Below are 18,225 nucleotides of genomic sequence, written 5' to 3' on the forward strand. Positions count from 1 at the left end.
GCCCGCCCACCCCGTCAAGTTGTGGGAGAGGTGGGCCCGAAAGACGGCTGAGCCTCGCTTTTGATACCATCGACCATGGTATCTTGCTGCAGTGCCTCGAGGGGTTGGGAGTGGGAGGCACTGTTTTACAGTGGTTCTCCTCCTACCTCTCAGGACGCTTGCAAGCAGTGTCGGCGGGGGGGCAGAGGTCGACCCTGAGGCCCCTCACATGTGGGGTTCCTCAGGGGTCGGTTCTCTCTCCCCTGCTGTTTAACATCTATATGAAGCCCCTGGGGGAGATCATCCGTGGTTTTGGGGTGGGGTATTATCAATATGCTGATGATACCCAACTTTTTATATCCACCCCGAACCAGTCCAATGATGCCCTTGACGTGATGTCTCGATGCCTGGAGGCGGTGCGGCTCTGGATGGGGAGGAACGGGCTCCGACTCAACCCTGCCAAGACGGAGTGGCTGTGGGTACCGGCGTCTCGGTTCCAAGGGAATATTCCATCTTTGGTCATAGGGGGAGAGGTGTTGCCCCCTGTGGATAGGGGGCGCAACTTAGGCGTCCTCCTGGATGCACGGTTGACTTTAGAAGACCATGTCACGACCGTGACCAGGGGGGCATTTGCTCAGATTCGTCCGGTGCGCCAGTTGCGCCCCTACCTGGACCAAGATGCCCTATGCACAGTCACCCATGCACTCGTCACCTCCCGGATCGACTATTGCAATGCTCTCTACATGGGGCTGCCCTTGAAGACCACTCGGAGGCTTCAGCTGGTGCAGAATGCGGCCACGTGCGTAGTGATGGGAATGTCCCGATGCTCCCATGTCACACCCCTCCTGCGTGACCTGCATTGGTTACCGGTTGCCCACCGGGTGAGATTCAAGGTGCTGGTGATTACCTAGAAAGCCCTACATGGCCTAGGCCCGGGGTATTTGGCGGATCACCTGCGGCCAGCAACAGCTCCCCATTGCCCCGTGTGCTCACATACAGAGGTCCTACTTGGGGTCCCGTCGGCCAAACAATGTCAGCTGATGGCCCCTAGGGAGCGAGCCTTCTCTGTGGGCGCACCTACCCTCTGGAACCAGCTCCCCTTGGAGCTCCGGGTAGCCCCCGACCTTCGCTCCTTTCGCCGTGACCTTAAAACATGGTTGTTTCGCTAAGCTGGCCTGGACTGAATGGGGTTTTAATGGGAATTTTAGTTTTTATTGTTGAATTTTAATTGGACTTGTTGTTGTTTATTGCTGTGAGCCGCCCTGAGTCCTCGCGGAGAAAGGGCGGCGTATAGGTCCGATAATAAATAAATAAATAAATAAATAAATAAATAAATAAATAAATCTCTCCCCCCCCCCCCAGGAGGCCCTTTGGATGAGTGTGGCAGGCCCGGAGCTGCTGGTCTCCCACTCCTGCTGTAGGCCTTACCTTCTCAGGCCAGATGAAGAGTGGCTGGGAGGGGAAGGGCGAGGGGCGCCCACCTGCATGCCACCACCTACGAAGAGGCTGCTTGGGTAGCCGCACAGCACCAGCACCAGCTCATGGATCATGGCACCATGCGGGGACCGGGCCTGCCTGAGCCCCTATTCTCAGGAGCTCCAACGACGCCCCTGGCCTCCTTAGGGCAGAGCCAGTTCGACTGGCCCCCTGCGAAGCCTATTGTTTGCTGAGGAGCCCAGCCTAGGCCTTGCTCACTGCCCACTGAAGCACCTGGACTCCTAGTGACGGATGGGGTCCTTCAGGCACTTAGCTTGGCTGCCTGTTTAGTAGCTCCAACCCCTCCCTCCATGTGCCTTCTCAGAGCTGCCTGACAAAGTACATGCACGAAGAGAACCGGTGGTAACACCGGTTGGAACCCACCGCTGATTAGGATGTGAATCCTACTCCAATGTAACTTTGCTTTATCACATGTCCTCCGTAAGTGATATCTCCCTTCTTTACATTTGCATTTCCAACATTCATTTGAAATACCTTTATGTATTCTTGACCACTTATCTGGTGTTAAATACCTACAATACATCATCTTATAGAAGTTTTATTTTAAATTATAATTTAGGGTAAATTTTAAACCTTTCGTCCACATATTCTCCCATTCAAACATTACATTATATCCAAAGTTCCTTGCCCACTGAATCATGCAGTGCTTTACATATTCGTTGTCCAAATTCAAATTCAGTAATAATTTATAGACTGTAGCAATAATATGTTCATCACTACCACATGTAGGATTCCAATTCATTTTTCACAAAATTAAACCCATAACTCTTTTTGTCTGATTTAAATCTTACTTTCAATTGTAAATATGTAAACCAATAGCAGACAGGTCCTTCTAATTCTAACTCCTCCTTAGACTTAAGGATAGGATCATCAAAGTTAAAAGATATTATTTGACCGTAAATCCACTAGTCTGGCTTCGCCACCATTTCTTTTCTTTAAAAAAGCTTCCTGGGGCAACACCCAGAGAGGCATCTTTTACAGAAAATCTTGTTTTCATCCAAATTTTAATTTAAGACCCTCTAAATCAAGTAAGCCTCTTATTTTGGAGGTTCGCCCACTCTTTTAGACAGATCAAACAGCAAGCATCGAATACAATTTCAAATCTGGTAAACCCAAACCTCTTCTTTCCTTAGCATCTTGCAAAAGTTTATATCTAATTCTTGATTTTTTTTCCCTTGCCATATAAACTTAGAAATATCCATCTGCCATTGCTTAAATGGAGCATCAGTTGCAAGTACTGCATATCAATTTTTTTCAAAGGAGCTCAAAACAGCACATAAAGTTGAGCACTGATGATGTTACTTAATCTGGAATCAAACATCTGCAAGAAGAAAACCACGTTCAGAAAACACCAAGAACTCAACAAGCTTAATTTGCTTATGTGAACATTTTATACCATCTTACTTTAAACTGCGCAAAACATTTTAACAAGAAATAAAAAAAAAACCCCTGATAAAATCACCTAAAACATATACACATTACAAAAGCAATCCAGATCCGGATCACAACCTCCTGTTTATTCTTTTCCAGCCAACTGGGTCCAAGAAATAGAAACGGCTGTGCAATGACAATATCCAACTGAGATTGGGGTAGATAGAAATGGGGTAACTGAAGACCAATAGACTGCTCTATGGTAGCTCTGAACATGGAACATACATAGCAATAACAATAGTATAAAGCATGCTTTTTTTGGATAGCTTTGGGCTAGTCACTCTCTCTTCCCCCAAGGAAGGAGGAAATGGCAAGTCACTTCCAAAAAATTCATGGATTGGAGGAGCAGCATACTTGAAAAAGCACCAAATTAATATTCATCATCATTTTAGTCATTGTCTATCCACTGTAAGATGAAGGCCTCTTCCGCATGTTTCCAACCAATATGGTCTTGAGCTTTTTTTTGCCAATTAGGCCCGCAATATTTGCTGATGTCGTAGATCCATCTTGTTTTAGGTCTCTTTTGTGGATGCATTTTATCAAGTGGGATCCATTCTATGACTGCCTTGGTCCACCTGCCATTAATTCTTCTTGCTATGTGACCAGCCCATTTCCATTTCCATTCTTTTACTCTCTTGATGATATCATATACTTTTGTTTGTTTTCTAATCTATGTGCACGTCTTTCTAACTTGTCTTGTAATGTCGAGCATGTATCTTTCAATGGCTCTTTGCACCAATTGTAGCTTTTGTATTGATTGTAAGGTTGGTGTCCATGTTTCATGGGCATATGTTAGAGCAAGTAACACACACTGATCAAACACCTTTCTCTTCGGGCATAGGGGGAGGTTGTTCTTGAAAATTATGCATAGCTTGCCGAATGCCTGCCAATCACATTTAACACACTGTTCAATTTACTTTATTGTATCACCTTCCATTGAGATCCATTGGCCAAGGTATTTATAGTGGTCTACTACATCTAGTTCTTCTCCAGAAAGAAAGAAAAATAGTAATTCTTTGATGAATTTATTAAACATAACCTGACTCTTTTTCAGGTTTACAAATTAATAGGTGTTAAAAGAAAGAATCCAATTATAGATGTTTGGAAAAAGCACTCCCAGGTGAAAGATATTGTTTCCAATAAATACTCTCACCAGTATAGCAACACCACTGGATTTTTCTATGCTATATCCATCATTGCAGCACCATCAGTTGTATCAGAGCATTGAGAGAATCTACACTTGGGTTCCTATGTCTATTCAGATCATCAAACTTCTAGACAGCCTTTTAAAAAAAAAAAAAGCTAAGGCATCTAATTCATGAATAATTTTTATTAAGGCCTAAAGCATTAAATTAAATTGTTCATTACAGCCAACAATGTGGTTTTTTTATTGCATGTTAACTCAAGTTACTATGTAAGTGAACTAGGTAATATTTTTTCCAAACAAAAGAGTAGATTTGTCTCTGTTAATTAGCGGAGAAAAACTGCTATCTTCATTAAATAACCTCAAAATATTACTTGAACCAATTACTTTAATATTTATCCCAATCATCTAATTAATCAATTAAATTAGTAATAGTTCAAGAAATCTTTCCATTGGTTGGCAGCCTTAATTTTTATGGATGTTTTTAATGGACGATTGTGAGCACCATAAAACCCTAAGAACCTGTGCAGTCGTATATACTAATATGCCATGGATTGTTCTGATTCCTAATCATAACACTCTCTACATATTCATTAAAATGGAAAATAATTAGGCTGAGCCAAGTGAAATTCCCATCATTTCTAATTAGCTCTTAATTAAAACACATCACAACCTAAGGTACTGAGACCTCAATCAATATGCAAATGCAATCATTGCAATATATTTACATATCATTAATTAACATGCTGCAGTGCTGTAATGAACTGTATGAGAGCACTGGTGCCAAAACAAGAATGATATGCAATTTGTTGAGGCTCATTTTCCAATCCAGATTTTTCTCTTCCATACGGCAATAAAGCAGCAGGGCTCATATTCCTGGCTTATCATAGAGCATTTTTTGTTAACAGGAAGGAAAAATATATTAAGTGAAATATGTAAGCAGCAAATACAGGATGTTCATGCCAATAAAACTGATATAGTTGTTCGCACTTCAACCAACTACTGGGAAATTATAAAGTTCTATGGAAGACAACCTGATATTAGAAAGACAACAGTACATGTCATTAAAAGAACCGGTAAGGTTTTAGCTTAGGTTTGAGGGGTATATAAAGAATTACTATATTGCAAAATCTGCCTAAAATATGTTTTATAAATCTTAATGTAGAAGAAGAGGTATAAGAAATTAGAGAACTTTCCACTTGGTCCCTTGTAGATCTTCTCACCTTAACCCATCCCTCAGAACGTTCACTGTTATTATCCACCCTCAGCTTATTTCCATGCAAAGGAAGAAGGAAGAATCTCTTCAGCACCTTCTCTTCTGTGAGAGATGCGGATCGAAGTCTCCCATTAATATGTCTCAGCTGTTGCTATACAGGTGAGGTAGAAAAAGCTTTAATTAACTAATCTGCATAGATCTCGCAACTTGCATATTCTATAAACATCCACACTAGTGAACCTCAAGTACAGCATCTTCATATCATAATCAGCCATTGTTCAAATAATATACAACCTGTCTGCATTACTGTTATTTTGGCACAACAATGGCTGGATGACCCTAGATGATATTATAAATCATTGTGTAGAATGACCTGACTTGGCTACTGAGCATGTTGTCCTTGCTCAGTTCAAAATATAGTTCCAATTAAAAATGGGCTGCCTTCTGAAACACTGAACATTCTAATTTCATACGGCTAATGTGAAGTCTTATGTACTCTTACTTGGAGGATGCTGCTTTAAGATTTAGGGGAGCCTATTTATTTTATAAACATTTTCAATTTGCTTTTCAAAGGTTAAACTAGAGATGTAAAACTGTTTCTTTCTGAGTAAATGCACACAGGATCAAGATACATATTTAATGTTGTTAAAATGATATTATTACTGTCAAAATGCATGGATATACATTTATAAAGATGAAAGATAATTTTAGCATCCAATTGGATATAAAATAGTTACATCTTTGATTTTTACTGGGCTTTTTTTTCAACGTACTGAAAAGGAAGGCATCTAAATGGCAATCACAAAACTTGGGGAAGAGTTTTATTACCAAAACTACCTTAGATCGAGTTCATATATATCAAGCTGTTCTCTTCAAGTCTGGTGAATAGGTTTCAACAATAAATGGGATAAATGCTGAGACAAAGATGATATATATTTTCGTATTTCTATCCTATTTATACTGATCTACATGGAGAAACCCTTGGAAATGAAAATTGCTTAATTTTACCAGAATTGGGTCACTAATAAAGGAAAATTAAGTCCTGAGTATTAATTGGCTCCATTTTCCAAGATACAGCGTCAGGTCAAAATTGTATCAAAATAATTCAAAATTATGAGGGGGATGTGCGATTATGCTCCATAACTTTTCTGCAAAATGTAATGAGCAATGAGGATGGTGCCACACCAATCATTATAAATTTATATTTTTATTGATATCAATAATATAAATTTCCATTCATTTATTGGTTTTTCATGTAACGTTTTCATGCTTTTTGCATGAAAAACTGGCAAGCTCTAACATCAGATTAAACGACAAGGTTCCATTTTTATTCGGTATCTAAATTGCACTTTTTGACTTTTCTCTTGTGAACTGCAGTAGAATCATCCCTGGGGAGATTCCAGCAGTAATCGGCAAGCATGGATGGACTCCATTTCCCTAGGTATCTCTTCTCCATGCCTGTGATATCCCCATGCTCATCAGTCACTGCCCCACAGTTCAAAGGGAAAAATAGTCTAAATGCGAGTTAAGAAGTGAATTCTCAAAATGAAGATAAATTTATACACTTCCATGTGGTACCATTTTCATTGTTCTACCGTAGTTTGTCGAGAAGTTACGAAGCAACATGATCATTAGATACCTCCCTCCCTTGTAGGCAAATATATTCGCCTGTGTATAAATCTTTATTGTGAAATATCTTGAAAACTTTAGCCAACCAGCACCTTTATCACTTGTTTCTAATTCATCTAATCAAAATATGTAAAATTAACAGATTTTATCTTGGAGGTTGATAATTTCCCCAAATTTGTAGACAGGTGTCAACTTCAAATTATAGAATACAGTTGGTCTTCTTCTGACGGTAAACTAAAGCAAGGTAAAAAGCAAATAGACTTTCTAGTTTCCATCAGTTTATCATCCTCCTGCTTATTTTTCTTAATTACTCACTTCTTGAATAAGACCCAAAGTAGTTGGAACAATACACTTAACGGATGGTAAAATAAGAGAAAGAAAAGGATTCAATATCCATCTTCTATTAATGCTATTCAGAGCATCACTTTTTTATTAAATTTTATTAAATATTACAGTTTGATTAAATATTACAATTATACAAATAAACTAATACAAATTACAAAAAAGAAAAAGTTCCCTCTGGTTCCTTCTAGGATCCAGTGATCAAATTTCCATTTTCTCATGTTTCTTCGGGAATCCAAAATAATAGCATTCTTGCACAGGACTCCCAATATTAATTTCAAAGTTTTATTTCAAATTCATCTAAACCCGTATTTCAGTCATAACTTTGAAGATCAACATTCTAATTATCTTTTTGCTATTTATTTTTTTTAAAAAAGGGGGGCGTCCTTAAACATAACTTTAAAAATTATTTTGCTAAGGATTAAAACAAACTCACCTGGTGTGTTATAAGACATGTAAATTGCAAAATTCTTAACAGTTGAAAAGCAATTAAGCAAGTTGTAAATATGATTAAAAAATAAGGATCAGCAGAATTTTATGATCAGCTACATTGTGGCTATGAGCTTAGGTGGAATCCCTCAACTCCCCCTTTTTCTGCTCATGAGTTAAATGCAAAAATCCAGTTCCTGCAGGTTACTCACGAGGACTAATTGTCCAGAGTGCACATGGGCAATCTCAGGAATGTTACCTTTGTCTGGAGAGAGTTGGCTGGCCATAAAAAGAAAAACCCTATCCAGAAACTTATCTCACCACAATGCAATCTCTACTCCTTCAAAGATGTCTAGCTCACCTCAAAACAAAGCATCTCTATGTGATCAAAATAGAGACAATTTGATTGGCCATAAGCAACTCTAAATTAACGTAATATGGTGACAACGGTGAATACTTTTACTCAAAACTATTTTAACATATGCTCTTTTTATCATACTCTTACAACTATTCATACCTTTCAATGGTACTGCCAAAGATGCTTCTGCTGTGCCCTGATTTCTGTCAAGGATCATTTTATTTTATTTTTAAAAAATGCTTTATATCCTGCTACAAAAAATAATGGAATAAATTTTTAATTTCAAGTAATTTTCTTCACCCAACTTTATTAAAGATAGCTAAGAGTACTTCAGACCCAGATAATTCTGACAAAGCCTGAATTATTAGTTTAGTTGTACTTAGAGTTGGAGTCAGATACATTTTCAATACTGTATTTGGTTGGCCAAAATCTGAAAATCTAGCCAAAAGGGGGAATCATTCCAATAGTCACACTCTTATTTTGAATCCCTTCCACTAGCACATATACCGTATTAATCTAATTTATATTAGTGATTTTTAAAAAGAAAGAAATCTGTATTTCCAGAGATTATTTTTCAGACAGACATGTTGCAGCCAAAAATTATATTTTGTTGAATACAGTTATTTTCTCTTGTCGCTAAGCAGCATACTCAAGCTTTAAGATGTAAATTAATTCTTTTTTACTTTTCTATTTTCCTTAAAATAAACATGGCCACAACGTTTTACCAGGCTTGCTGAAACTGTGATATGGTTACAGCAGTCCACATGGAATTGCTTTGCAGACATATCTAGGCCATAGAAGTAGCTTTTTTTTTTCTTAGCAGAACCTTCTGCAATTGTTTTAACACATTTCACTTTCTGTGTTTCTTCACTAAAGAAAGAAAATAGAGAATATTGTACACCAGGATATTCAGGGATCAGTGCATTCTGACGACATCCCCTCACCCAAAAATACAATGTATTATTAAAATTAATATAACAACCTTGTATTAATTCACATATTTAAAAATCAAAGCCAAAATGCAAAGGAACAATCAGAATATATAAATAGGAATAACAGAATATATTTTCTGACAGAGAACCACCATACTGTTTTGTTCTTACAACGTTAATGGTAAGAATGTGGATGTTAGAAGGTAGCAAAGGGAAAGACAACGAATGCGATCACAAACAAAAAGCCACATACTTTGCATTGATTCAGAGTTAAAAGCAAGCTTGGGCCCCTAAATAGTTAAAACTGAGCATCAGCCCTATTACTACAGTATGATCAGGTCTTTGTTTGCTCAAAGCCATAACATCTGCTCTCCATAATTTAAATAAGGAACAGACAGGCCATCAGACATTCAAAAACCTATGAGACCTAAACAAATCCTCTGTAACTATGGGGCTGCAATCCCTTGGTTCAAATATGTTCACATTAAAATGAATTGCAACTTGAGGGTTTTAAAAAATACAAACTGTCCAGCTAGAGAGGTAAGTTCTAGCAGGAAGCACATTTCATTAAGGTAAAGGTTTTGAATCAGTGCCTTTTCAGCTGTGGAAAAAGAGAAATTTAAACACGCCCGTTCTAATTTTGCAGAGCTATCCTGCCATAAAAGGCAATTGCTATTATAAGAAAGCTATTGATAAAATTCTCATTTAATGCAAGCAAGCCCTGGTTCCTTTTTGTGTAGTGTTTTTTAGTCTATGGACTAGAAAAGACTCAGAAAAATCAATATAGCCAATGCTGACTCTTTTCTTCTAAGGAACGCATAGCATTTCAAAAGGGAAATGCCATCAAGAACATTGTTTTTCACTGGCCCATCTCTTAGTATTCATTTAAATTACCTGGAAAAAGCAAAGCTACCTGCCTGTATTACATATCAATGTATAATAATGATACATTATTATACATTAATTTTGTGATATACATATAATAATGCATGTATAGAATATGTATATCACAAAATTAGAATTTGCAAATCATTTGAAATTTGGCCGCTAACATCTTCCATGAACCACTAGTCTTAGGAAATGAATAAAATATATATGATCTGAGTGAACAATAGACAAATTTAAAATGAAAAATCTAAGACTAAATATAAATATTGACAGACTATAAGGGGATGGAAGAGATATATTATTTTTCGTTATGCATTATCTCCATTTTTGTTTCTTCTTTATTTTAATGGTAAAATACCAGGGTTCTGAAACTTTAAAATATATGAAGCCCTACAATTATACAATTTGTGTAATTCTTTTTATATGAATAACACTATGACTGCCCATTGCAACTTGGCCCAAGCAAAACACGGAGCAAATCCCAAAGCTAGTTTTGACAGGGTTGCACGTGGTCCAGCAGGACAATCTGGCAATCCCTAGTTTACCAAGTTTTGAAAATCTTTTTTAAAAAATCTATAAAACAATATAGCAGATAGAAAGATGACTAAATTTATCACAGAAAAGAAAGCCACTATTGTATCAGCCCTCAGTTTTTGTTCTTCTCTCTCCTTTAGAAGAATAAGTTATCTGAGGTAAAATCTTATCTCTGTTATGAGGCAAGAATTCCGAACATCTATTGGAAATTTGGATTCACTATTGTTCCTGTGGAACTACCACTTAGCCAGAAATAAATTAGTTTGGATGAGAAAGAGAAACACTGAGATCACAAAGGTATATGGGACTGATTCAGAAATGGCAGAGTTGCCTTATGTGGATATACCCCAAGTGCTAATTCTAGAACAAGCAAAGGAAGAGAAGATTTATATGAACTGTTCAGAAGGGGGCTGCAGAACATGCAACTTTTTTCATTCCTGCATGACAATTTTTCTTCTTCTGGGTAATTATTAGAAGTATAGGAGCCCTGTCCTCCTGTACATTTGGCCCACAAATAGAAGCAATTCATACATTAACCCCATACAGCCAGAAGACAATCCAACCATCCACTATAACTCCCAGGGAAATAAGCATTCATTCCAGGTAAGCAGCTATACCTTACTTAAATCATTCTCTGGGATGAAGGACAGGCTAAAAACCCTCCATGTAACTTATTTACAAGGACACATGAATTATTCACTAAAAAGGGAAAAAGCAGTATGTGAGATATGCCATTCACATGAATTTTAGAAGCCCTTCAGTCCAAATGACAGCCAACATTATCTGCTATTTACAGATCTTTATGTCGTGTCACCTGAGACTGCTAAACGATTTTATGCCAGACACAGCATAAAAGGCATCACCTGCTATTATCATGGTGACTGTGTTAATATGAATGATATGCAAATTATATTCATTATACAGAAATTAAATTATACAAATTAGCTATACAGCTCTCTAGAGCAAGACATTTCCATTGTGGCCTTTGGTGTTCAACAAGTTGTTTATCCCATAAAATTGTTTGCCTGTAAAAAGGTTAATTTTACATATAATCATCATCATACTAAATTCAAATTCAATCAAAAGAAAAAACACAAGAAGTTTAACACAGCAGAATAAAACATTAAAAAAAGTGATTGAACATCACTTGTCATTGCACAGCTGATAGCAGTGGGTGATATTAAATAAATGCCATTAATAAAAGTATCATGGAGAGAGGGACACTAAATGCAGGTTGATATCAGTTTGATTTCTTGACTGATGAAAATATACTAGGTACCTGTTTATGTTTATTTTAAAAAGACAAGAGAAACAAAAGACTTCTTCTGAACCCTTAGTATTTTGTTCAAAACCAAACACAAAACATTGCACAAAGTTGTACAACACTTTGTAGCCTGAAAATATTCAGTTTACAAATAATTTAGGAACAGAATCCTATACAAAGATTTAGACTACCAAAGTCCTAATTAATTCATAATTATTGGTTTAAATATCAGCAATCAGTTTAAGAACTAGGATATTTTTGTACATTAACTATATCCAATTTATTAGCTGGAACTATTAGTTTCCGGGGGAAAAAATGAAAATGCGAACAAACCTGTTTTTTCTTTAATATCACATAGCACACTGAAAAGAGCAGGTTTCATTCGGTGGCAATTCAAAGCATGTTTCCTAAAGAAACAGAGAAAGGAAAAACAGAATGAATGACGAAAAGAATAGAAAAATGAAAACAAAGGGATAAACGAAGAGGCAATGCATTTCATTCAAAAGCTAGAAATCATATTGTACTAGGAGAATGGTCTACTGGCTTCATTCACAGATCGCATTACATATATTAACTAAGCATCATGAAACATAAACTTACTATATAATTAGATGGTGACTTGCATTTTAAAAGCACGTGGAAAGCCTCAAGGCTGCATTTGTACAATATTATCTTTCTTACATTTCTATTAGCATGGTTGTCTGCTTTAAAATGAGATACATCTAGTAAAAACAAAAAGTATTTATGCATCCTAGTTCTTAACTTTGCACCAACAATGTTACAGAACTGTGAGAATATCAACATGATATTCATTCAAACAAAGCCTGAGAGAGACTTCTCACCCATCTTAAAAGCAAACACCAACCTGGATCTTCCACTGGGGTATTCACACTCGTTCTAATGGGCTAGAGCAGGGCTGTCAAACTCACAGCCTGCGGGTCGGATGCATTACACGCTGGCCACACCACGCCTGGTTTAGCAAAGGGGGGGAAAGTCCCAATACGTCATGTGACACGCCATGACGATGCGAGTTTGACACCCTTGGGCTAGAGGGAATGTTCACTACTGTCATTCCTGCTTTTATTCAAGACCAATAAATTCTACTTCTGATGTTACTGATTTCATTGTGGAATTAACTGGCTAGAAGGCAGATTTGTCAGTTACTTGTTGATCATGAAACTAAAAGAACAGAAAAGTATAATGTGAGGGAATCCCATAACAATATATGATACTGAGCCAGAGTGCTGGACTAACAATAGTTCATAATTCTTTGCTGTATTAGAATTCTACTCTCATGATATTTTGTTCAGCAATAATATAAACTTATATTTTTTTTTAATTTTTTTTATTTGATTTATATGCCGCCCTTCTCCGGAGACTCAGAGCGGCTTACAATGCGTTAAGCAATAGCCTTCATACTTTTGTATATTTATACAAAGTCAGCTTATTGCCCCCACAAACTGGGTCCTCATTTAACCTACCTTAGAAAGGATGGAAGGCTGAGTCAACCTTGAGCCCGGTAAGATTCGAACCTGCAGAAATTGCAGGCAGCTGTGTTAATTACAGGGTGCATTAAACCACTGTACTACCAAGGCTCAAATACATCTGGAATAGTACAATGACATAAAATAGTGGGGGAATGCACTGTAGTGGTCAGTCCCTTTATTCTAGCAATGATATTGGTTTCCACAGAGTAGTCCTTGAGTTACAGCCATAGTAGTGCCTCCCCATTACAGTCACAAGTGTAACGGTTGTTAAGTGAGGTGCCCCAATCCCTGCTTTCCCCAATGCAAACATTAACCAATCATATAGGTTGTTAAGGAACAAGGATGCCTCAGGGGTAGGGGAGGCCTGGGAGACCTAGTACAAGCCCAGGCTCATCTGCCCTGGACCTTCCAAGGCTTCTCAAACCTCGAGGCACCTCGTGCTCTGTTCTCCACCTCTTGGGGTCCTCACAGGCCTTCTCACACCACCACTGGGTTCCCACAGGTCTTAGACTTGCTTTCCACCCAGCTACCCAGGGGAGCCTCAAGCCAACTGCAGAAGCTACCAGGATACAAGAGGCAGCTTGCAGGCCTCGGGTTTTCCCAACTCCCATTTAAGGAAAAATGGTGCCTCCTTAAAATTGGACCCCACTACAAAACTGCAAAAATAACAACTGCCTACAGAATAGCCCAAGGTTGCCATGAGGCTGCCTCAGCAGGAAAGCTCTCTCAGAAGCTGTACAAATAAGAAACGTAAGTTAGGTGCTGCTGTGCCCTGAAATATCTGAGAGGCAGACCAAGTCCTGCAAGTCCATGCATGGCTGAGTGCTGGGGTAGAAAGCAGAACAAGACCTGCAAGCTGCAACAATCTTATGTGCACCAATAACTTTTCCAGTCGGCTTGAGGCTCCCTTAGATGGCTGAGTGGCTGGGTTGGGAAGCAGCCCAAAGGGTTGTGGGGACCGCGGAAGGGGAGGATGGGTGGGGGAGATAGGCAAAGAGGACTCTGCAGCAGCCATGTGGTTAGTTGTAAGGGTGAATGATCATGGGGGTGCTGCAGCAACCATAATTTTGAAAACAGATTCTAGGGAGTCTGTTGTAACTTCAAACTGTCACTAAGCAACCAGTTATAGGTCAAGAACTACCTGGATGAAAAGTATGCTATCTCATGAAATCCCAAAGAGCTTGAAAAGGCCTTCAAGTGCCATCTTTAATAATTAATGTTTAGATCAAAAGCTACAAGTTGCACTTCTAACCTAATACGTCCAACAGTCTTCCAGATGTTTTGTGGTATTTCAGATATGAGACTATATTCAGAATCTTCTGTTCCAGATTTAGTTCCAGAAAACTTTTTGTCCATCCCCAGTTCAGCATGTTCCAGAGTTCTTGAAAAAAGAACTGTACATGTCTAAATACAAGTGTCTCACAAATCTATTTAGGGAGGCCCTTCCAAAGTTACTGCAGAAATATAATTTCTCCCTCTAAAGATGAAATGGTATGTTTTTTTTAAAAAGCCCTCATAAATACTAATTAAAAATACTTTGCCAGGTCTTTGTGTTTTCCAAAAAAAATGGCAAAAATATTATTTCTTAACAATTATGTCATATATCATTTACCATACAGATTTAGCTATAGTTCTTTTTTCCTCTTATCTCATCCATTTAATTTCTTTTGCTATTTCTTACTCCTTTTCAAGCTTCATATGATTTGCTTATCCTGAAAGGGATATGTATATACAGATGTATCTATGCATAAAAAATTGTCCTATTTATTTTATTTTATTTATTTATTTATTTCAGATTTCTATACCGCCCTTCTCCTTTCGGACTCAGGGCGGTGAATAGCCAAAGTAAAACACTTTATACACAAAAGTTAAAATAGATTTAAAATAATTAAATAAATTTGGCCCATAATTTAAAACATATTGTTACCCAGCCTTTAATTCCCAAAATGATTTCTGAAAGTTCTGTAATATAGAAAGATTTTTATAAAAGACTGTTTATAGTTCCAGAATTTTACAATTCCTGTATCTACAGTAGAAGACAAACTAATAAAAGCAACTGTCAAATAAAAGGATAAAATATATTTCATTTTCAAAGGGGCACTGAGAATTCCATTTTGCTCGTATCTTTGGTTCCCTTATTGACTTTTGACCTAGAAATTGATGGCTCAGTTTGTATCGTCCACTGAAAACTCTGGGAGTGGGATAGACACTGGCAGCAGCAACTTTTATATCTGTAAAAGGATGCTAATAAGTTTTGTTTTTTTTCCCAAATTTCCATTGTATTGCTTTAGAATGTAGCATTTTCTTTCCCTCCCTAGCTTATTAGCATCTGAATTCTTAAGTTCAAAGTTATGAAAAGAAACATCCTTGGCAATTAGACACTTATACAGGAAAATGCAGTTATTTAAGAACACTTTCTATTTTTAAATCCAATCTATTCATCATTTCTACCAGTTATATTTGAAAACAGCAGTCAGAAAGCAATTTTATCCCAATGGAACCAATCACACTTTTCAGGCAGTAGCATCTGCATCTTACTTAGCAGATATCTTCTGTGAATCATGACATAAACACAGACTCCAAATCAGAACTGGTAAATCACTTGTATAACAGACTACTTTCTCTTACACATTTCTGGCCAAATCAAGAAGATTTTGTTCTAAAGCAACCAGTTTGTTTACATTTTTTACCTTTCCTAAACAAAGAAGTTATAAACCAAAATATATTGTGTCAAAGCCTTTTGCAATAACTGTGGCTAGACTTCTGGTTTTATAAATTTCTATCTCTAGGGTAGAATTCTCTGCTTTGTATGAAGGTGTATCATCCCAAAACAGCACCCTGAACTGACAGATTGCAGGAAGTCCTCGACTTAAAATCATTCGTTCAGTGACTATCAAGGTTACGGAGGTGCTGAACTAAGGGACTTATGACCAATTTTTGAAGTTACAACCATTGCAGTGCCCCTGAAGTCACATAATCAAAATTCAGATGCTTGGCAACCTGCTTGCCCTTATGACTACAGTGGCGCTTCACTTACTCCTACCTCCCTTTTCCCACCAATCTATGCCATTTTCACCTCCTGAACTCTGCAGCCTCCCATGGCTTCCAAGAATGGTGGGGTGGAGAGAAGGACAAAGCATTCTAATAGTGGCATGGAGGGAAGAAGACCCAAACTTTCTGGGAAAGTGGTGGAGCAGGAAGGAGGCTCAAGTCTTTCAAAAGAGTGATAGGGCAGGGGGAAGACCTATGAGCCAGGGGGGCTCCTGGCCCATGGCATGCCAGCAGGCACTAAGCCTCCCACAGCCTTCCTCACCCCAAGGCACAACTGTAATGGAGGAGCTGAGATTGCAGTCATTCAGTGAGATGGACACATGGGCACCTGAACACTCATATAATTATAACAATGATTTATGTATCACCAATTTCCCAAAGGATTCAATGTTCCAGTACCATACAATAAAAATGCAGGAATTATAACCACTGACAGTCTAATTCACTAGGGCAGTTTAGTATCTTGACTATTGCTCTCCTTAAGATTCCATATAGTAGACCTAGTTGGGTAGGATAGACAGTCCTGCAGAAAACTGGGAGCTAAGCTTTTTCTGCCATGGCAGCTGTCCAGTGGAACATCATCACTCCTCACCTCCAAAATGAAACAGATACTCCTTGACATCCTTCCAGAGGTCCCTTAAAAAGCAGCAGGCCTGGGGATCTCACGGCAATGATGAATTGATGAGATGGCTGCATTATTTTAATATCGATTCTCTCTATTATTCTCAATTCCCAATAATAATATAGATGATGTTTTTAATTGTAGTTATTTTTAACATTTGGATTTTATGATTGTTTTTATTGCAAGCCACCTAGAGTCCCTTTATTGTGAAATAGGCAGCTATATAACTGTGAGAAACAAATCCTATTCAAACTGAAGCATTCTCAGGTTTAACTACTCTCCCCCCACACACATCAACTCAAATCACCCACTTAAAAAGAAACAGAACCCCTGTGCAACAGGGAGTCTATCCCAATTCCTGCAGACAATCCAGAATATTCGTAGCATTAAAAAATCAAGAGAGATGCACACCCTCTACTCAAGGTCTGACAACGTTATCAACTAGCATGATCAATACTGTTTCTCTCCTACATCCAGTCTGAAGAATATTCAGAAAACCCACTTCATCAGGGTCCCTGCAGCTGAATGTCCACTACTTTCTCTAATACAACTATTTGATCATCGTATTTGGCTGTCCAAAGTAGCTGATTTGAGAGATGGGATCTTCAAAAGGTGCATCTCTTAAGTATAACTCCCTTTTTCGATGAAGCATTACAACATCCCAATTCTAACAACATACAGTTCAACTTTCCTAGCTGCCAAAACAAGCTTCATTTAGCATGGATCAAGTTTACAGATAACAAGAGGCCCTTGTTCAAATTCTAGGTATTCTAGGTTCAAAAGAATCTGAGAATGTTCTTCTATTGGCCTCGACCTCTCACTAGACCCTTTCTACTTGGAGTCAAAGTTAGTATGAATGTTGTAAACATGTCACAGCAATCTGCTGGAGGACCTCCTCCCCTATTTTTTCCTAAAATATAATGCATAATTTTGAACACCACCATTGTACCTGAGTCCAAAGATACCTTATATTATACTCCCAAAAAGTGGGCACATATCTGAGATTGGTTAGTGGCACTGTTTTCCTTCATTAGTTCTCATTGTTTCAGTTCCTATATAAGTAGTCCTTGACTTACAATCTTTCATTTAGTGACTGTTCGAAGTTACAATGGCACTGAAAAAAAGTAACATGAACATTTTTCACACTTACCGACAGTTGCGGCATCCTTATGGTCATGTGATCAAAATTCAGACAACTGACTCATATTTATGACAGTTGCAGTGCTCCCAGGTCATGTGGTCATCTTTTGCGTACTTCTGAGAAGGAAAGTCAATGGGGAGGCCAGATTTACTTAACAACCGGGCAAAAAAGGTTGTAAATGGGGCAAAACTCACTTAACAAATATCTCACTTAGCAACAGAAATTTTGGGCTCAATTGTGGTTATAAATCAAGGACTACCTGTAGTTCTTCAGCATTATAG

At 38.0% G+C, this 18,225-nt stretch overlaps 1 protein-coding gene across 2 annotated transcripts in view; it reads right to left on the reverse strand.

Moving 5' to 3' along the window:
• PBX4 (PBX homeobox 4) overlaps nucleotides 1-18,225 on the reverse strand; it is a 45,200-nt gene that overhangs the window by 17,420 nt on the left and 9,555 nt on the right. For both annotated transcript variants that reach the window (XM_070938027.1, XM_070938026.1), the window contains exon 2: nucleotides 11,977-12,050. In XM_070938027.1, coding sequence (XP_070794128.1) covers nucleotides 11,977-12,050 — 74 coding nt within the window. The remainder of the gene's footprint in view (nucleotides 1-11,976; nucleotides 12,051-18,225) is intronic.

The sequence above is a fragment of the Pituophis catenifer genome, unplaced genomic scaffold (genome assembly GCF_029215685.1).
Source record: "Pituophis catenifer annectens isolate HBS135680 unplaced genomic scaffold, rPitCat1.0.hap2 SCAF_2, whole genome shotgun sequence".
Taxonomy (NCBI): Eukaryota; Metazoa; Chordata; class Lepidosauria; order Squamata; family Colubridae; genus Pituophis; species Pituophis catenifer.